The following is a 5,603-nucleotide window of genomic DNA, read 5'->3' on the forward strand; positions in this document are numbered from 1 at the left end:
TGCATGTGTTTGCTATGTTCACTTGAGAGTTGTCTCTGTAAATTCGTAAGACCCCTGAGAAAGAGTAATTCCAAATCTAGAGATTTAATCAATATTAGATAATTAAGTAATTTTCTTGATTGGACCATTAACAATTTTTGATATTTGAAGTGTATACATTGCATCTTGGGGTTTTTATAGTATTTTAAAAAATTGACTATATAATTGTGCAAAACTTTGTCTCCCTACTTGCATTGCTTAGTTTGACTTGGAATATCGACAATATAATTGTGCGGAGCCTACTTATAACTATGATTTAGTTGTTTTCTTATATTCTCAAGTACCTATTAATTCAAAGTCTCATGAACTAGTTGTCAAGATAACACAATTTCAATGATTTTTCATGTCCTCATCTTTTGAAAATATTGTATTTGTCTATTTATTTATCATAAACAGATAACTAATTAACTCTCGTTTGAACAATTTTTATAAAAATATGATGTTAGATGTGACAGTTGATGGTTGGATTCATTCTTTAGATCGTTAAAAAAGAAGCTCAATCGGCACTTAGTACTACAGTCTAGTTATATTTCTTTTTACTCGTAAGTGAAAAGTCTTAGATTTGATTTCGCCAAAAACGAATATGAACCAAATTATTACTAGCTCATTGAGAATTAATCCACTCTCCTATCCCTTAGTGCATTTTTAGATATCCGTAGCATTTTTCTTCTAATATATACAAGCCAAATACAAAAATGCAACTTGTAACAGTTTCTTTTTTCTCGTGAGAATAAACTACAAGGATACAACATGTTGAGTAAATCAAGAAAGCATATACCAGCACCGCATTACCTCTTGGGACTTATTTTACAAACCCTAACTTTTAGTTTGAACAACAGTACAATTTCCAACACAAAAATTCATTAAACTATCATCAGTCAGATAGAAACCAGTGGTTTCTCAAGCATTTTCTCACTGTTATGATTATCCAAACTAATCACCCACTTTGACATATCCAGTTCCACCGAATCAACCTCCCTCCCTCCAAATTCAAACACAAACCCTCTCTTGTGATGACGCACCACCCTCGGACTTCTCAAATTCAATACCCCCGTTGACCTCGACTTGCTCAGCCTCACCACTGACGGCGCCACCCTCACCGCCAGCCCACCCCCTGCTCCCTTCCGCCCACGATTCCCGCCTCCTCCCGCCTTAATCTCATTCACCGACCCAATTGACTTTGACCTCGCCACGCGACCACCAATGATCGCGTCCTCCTCACCCTCGCACTCTGCGCCCAACACACTCGATACCTTCCCGTTCAACTTCCTTCTACTCCCTCCTCTCATGCTATTCACGTTCACAACCTCTTCGTATTCGCCGGAGTGGTGGTCATGACGATCGTTTTTATTCTCCACGCGCTTCGCGTTCACCCGCCGTTTGAATCTGCTCCAGATAGGCGGCGCGTGGACTCTCTTCCTCGCGATTTTGAGGCACTGGACCACCTCCGCCATTGTGGGCCGCCTCTCCGCCGAGGATCGCACGCACTTCGCAGCCAACACCGCCACGCGGCGGATCACGGCGGGGTCCAACGGCGGTCCGATTCTGGGGTCCAAGATTCCGGCGAAGTCGCCGCGCTTTATGATCGGCATGGCCCAGTCCACCACCGATGGCGGACTGTAGTTCACGTCAATGGCGTTTCTCCCGCTCAGAATCTCCAACAGGAGTATTCCGAAACTGAAGACGTCGCTCTTGGTACTCAGATCCCCCGGCGCAAGATAGCCCGGGTCGAGGTACCCTAACGTCCCCGCCGGTGGTGTACACTTAACCCGAACGTCCTCCACGTGTCCCCTCAACGCCAGCCCTAAGTCCCCGAGCCGCGCGTTCCAGTCCTTGTCGATCAAAACGTTGGACGATTTAATGTCGCGGTGGATGACGGGCGGGTTCGACGAGTGGAGCGCCTGAACTGCTCTCGCCACATGTAAACAGAACCGGACTCGCCTGGTCCAACCCGGCGGTTGGGAGTTTAAGTGTAGGAGGTCGTAGAGGGAGCCGTTGGGCATGTACTCAACGACGAGCAACTTAGTGTCGTAATCGTTTCTTCCATCGGCGCAGAATCCGATTAGATTGACGAGCCTGGGGTGGTGAACTCTCGAGAGGATCTCGATCTCGTTCTCCGCGTTGTGAAGACTCGCCGACGACGACGGCTTCGTGGTTTTCGTCTTCTTAACGGCAGCGACGAGGCTGCCGTCGTCTAGGATGGCCTTGTAGACACTTCCGTGGCTTCCTTTGCCCAGAAATCTGTCAGCGGCGAACCCATTGGTGGCGGCGACGAGGTCGTCGTAGTAAAAGTGTCTGATCTTAATGAGCTTGTTGATGTGTTGGGTTTTGTGGGTTCCGGGTTTTCTCTTGCGGTCCCAGTTGTATGGATCGCAGGTGGCGATTGCCGACTCTGCATTGCAAGAGAGGAAACCCATGCTTGCTGTTAATCTCTCAGTGACAAGTAATCAAATACCTGATGGGGCAAAGAATGATGGGCTTATGCTTTTGGTGGGTTTTTCGAGGTAGTGGGGAGGAGGAGAGGGAGGTGATAAAGGTAAAGGTGGGAGGAGAAGGAGGAGGTGGTGGAGAGCGCCAAAAGCCATTACTGCAAAGAGGGATGGGGGTTGCGGTGCTTAAAGTCTTTGACTATGGTTATGTGTTTTACAGCCTTTGGTTTTGGGGTAGAAAGGAAAGATGTGAAAGCAATTCAAACAGGCAGTGTGCCAATTTTGAACTTCTGGCAAGTGGTTTTTTATTATTTTAGGTTTTTTTACATGCAAAAGTGTGCATCTTTGTGAGGAATTTCTTGGGGTTGTTGGTCTTTAACTATTTAAATGGAGAAGTTGGGGGGAAATTTTTAGTTGTGACGGGAATACGGATGATACATCATGTATTTTTATGTAAATAGTAAAATTTTTTAATTTTTAAATTATTAAACTTTAACACACATAACCTACCATTTTTATAGAAACACGTGGTGTACTATCTCTTATTACCGTCGTATTGAAAAATCTCGCGAAGTTGGGGCCTTGTGGGATATGCTTTTTTGCTCCATCAACTTTTCTAAAAGACACCTCATGATGAGCTAAAATTTGATGCTTAATTGTTGCCATGCTACATTAACTTAGATTTTAGTCTCAGTTCCCCTAAAATTTAAATTGTTTCATTTTTCTTATAGAACTCAATTTTTGTTTCACATTATCTGAATTCTCCTCTATGATAACTTTTCTTATGTGGAAATAATATAGTAATCGCAACATTTAACAAACTTGATAGAATCCAACGTGGGACGAAGATTATTAAGTTCTAGGAGGAAAGTGGAACAAATTTTGTTTCGTTGGGGAGAGTGATACTAAAATAACTAAAGTTCTAAAAAGCGTTAGGTGCTAGTCAGATGACAGGTTGAGGCCTTGCGGCTAGGTGAGGTGAGACGGGGATTTAGGTGGAATAGGCGAATTCAAATAAATTTATTATATATTATATAAATAAGTGCTTATTAATACTCTAAAGAAACATATAATTGTATTGTGATGCATAAACTGCAAAAGAAAATGACATATAAATTATAAAATATTAGAACATATTGAAAACATAAGAAATAAACATATAATTAGTGCTCATCCAAACATTCAACAAATCTATTACAACTTATTGATAAAATAAAATGCAAAATGAAAGCTATAGGATTTTCTATCTAAGTGAGAGTCGTAGTCTAGGCGGGTTAGACCGACACTTAAGTAGATTTAGGTACATTTCTTAATTTTCAAACTTTTAAGGACTAATATAAGTGGTGCCTAGCCACCTAATGCTTAAGTAGGAATTTTTAGACCAGTGAAAATAACATTTCAAGTCTTTTCAAAAAAGAAAGAAAATTCGAATTTCAAGAAGCCTTGGGAAATATAAGCCTAAATTTGACTTAATGGTGCCTAGTCTCTATTTTGTAGTTGGTAGAATTTGAATTCCAATAAAAAAGCATGGAGGATTGAAACGCATTTTTCAGTTTACATTTAATACATTCAGTCATCGGATGATTTGGTAGATTGCTTTAGGAAAGTAGCACCTTCTATGATTTTACGAATGATTTGATTGATAATCCATCTTACCCTTTTTTTTTTGGTTATATTTTCTTCGAACCACCATCCATAAAAATTAAAGGTTGAAACAAACAAATGCAGCTATCACTTCCATTTCAGCATCTTAATTACTTACTTTGGTATCATTCTTGCTTTTGTTTGATACTCCCCTAGCATTATCGGCAGCGGTCACGGATTGTTCTGGAGCCTACTCATAAATTAATTGAACTTCCAAATAAATATGTTGTTCAGAACTAACTGCTATTTCATTTATCATCACATAGTGAGAGCGGTTCAAACAAATATAATTGTAGAATAATGATAAACAGATCACATGATGTGTTGTTGAAGATTGAAGTATTATATAAGTATCGATTAAAGTATTTAATTTTTAATTTGTAACACATCTATAATTAAAAAACGTGATTTTAAAAGTCGGTTTACCTAGCTTTAATCATAAGTTGTGATAATGGTACTACTATTTCCATCCCAAGATATAGGATCGGGAGAAGACGTCTGGGACCCTGATGTTTTCCGTGCATGATAGGTGAGACAGAGACAATCACATTGTAATAAATTGTGTTTGTACATTTTCAACATGATATACATGATAGTACGAGACTATGAGTAGTGGATAAAGGGGTGGCGGTGAGACCGTGAGATGAGAGGGCAACTTAATTTATGAGGGAGGTACGGAATAGTGACAAAACGAGGTAATTCATCTCCTAATCATGATTCATTAACTTCCTTATTAGACTCGGCTATGTTTTTTATGAGTCGCTCATCAATTCAATCACCTTATTTTAGGGACAAAGGAGACCTTTTGTCTTGAGGTATTCTCTCGTTAGTAGGTACCCTTTTATTATGTTCAAGAAAAAATTGTATGAAACTTCATCTTCATTTGTAAGTGAAACGTTTTAAGTTCGATTCTTGTCAAAAAATGAATTTAAATTCTCACTCCCTTAGTGTACATAATATCATTTGTTAAAAAAAAAATGGATGAAATTTTAACAGAGGTAAGATGCATAAATATAGCTTCACTAATTTGAAGAAATGTTTTGAAATTGTTACTAGCTATCTAAGAATGTGCACGTCTCACACAATTTTGGTGTATCGTCACTTGAACGTTGGATGAAGATTTTAAGTCTGTGGTTGGAGGGATTTTTCAATGTACAAGTAATACGTTTTGCTACAATAAGTGTCGTAATACAAGTAGTTGGATACTTGAAAATAAAATTTCCAACTATTTATATTATAACACGTAATGTACAAGCCGTGTTCCCAGTACACTAAAAAATGGGTGTGATATCCACACACCCCATTTTACTTCTCACACCTTTTTAATTTTCGGCCATCGGATCGGATGAATTGAAGAAGATCAACGGACATAAATGATCAAGGGTGTGTGAGAAGTAAAATGGGATGTGTGGATAACACATCCCCTAAAAAATTGCTCTCATGGTTGCGTGCTTGTTATCTTCATAGGCATGTAGTTGGTTGAAGGAAATC

General features: G+C 39.5%; 1 protein-coding gene across 1 annotated transcript; it reads right to left on the reverse strand.

Moving 5' to 3' along the window:
• Positions 1–735: 735 nt before the first annotated feature.
• On the reverse strand, positions 736–2,825 carry LOC103962679 (serine/threonine-protein kinase-like protein At1g28390). The gene has a single exon (XM_009375430.3). The coding sequence runs from the start codon at positions 2,454–2,456 to the stop codon at positions 918–920; it is 1,539 nt and encodes a 512-aa protein (XP_009373705.2). The 5' UTR covers positions 2,457–2,825; the 3' UTR covers positions 736–917.
• Positions 2,826–5,603: the final 2,778 nt, after the last annotated feature.

This window comes from the organism of the source record quoted next, unplaced genomic scaffold (genome assembly GCF_019419815.1).
Source record: "Pyrus x bretschneideri cultivar Hongxiangsu unplaced genomic scaffold, Pyrus_bretschneideri_v1 Contig2, whole genome shotgun sequence".
Lineage (NCBI taxonomy): Eukaryota > Viridiplantae > Streptophyta > Magnoliopsida > Rosales > Rosaceae > Pyrus > Pyrus x bretschneideri.

Coding starts and splice junctions, on each gene's coding strand:
- LOC103962679 (XM_009375430.3), bottom strand. CDS start 2,456: ATGGGTTTCCTCTCTTGCAATGCAGAGTCGGCAATCGCCACCTGCGAT.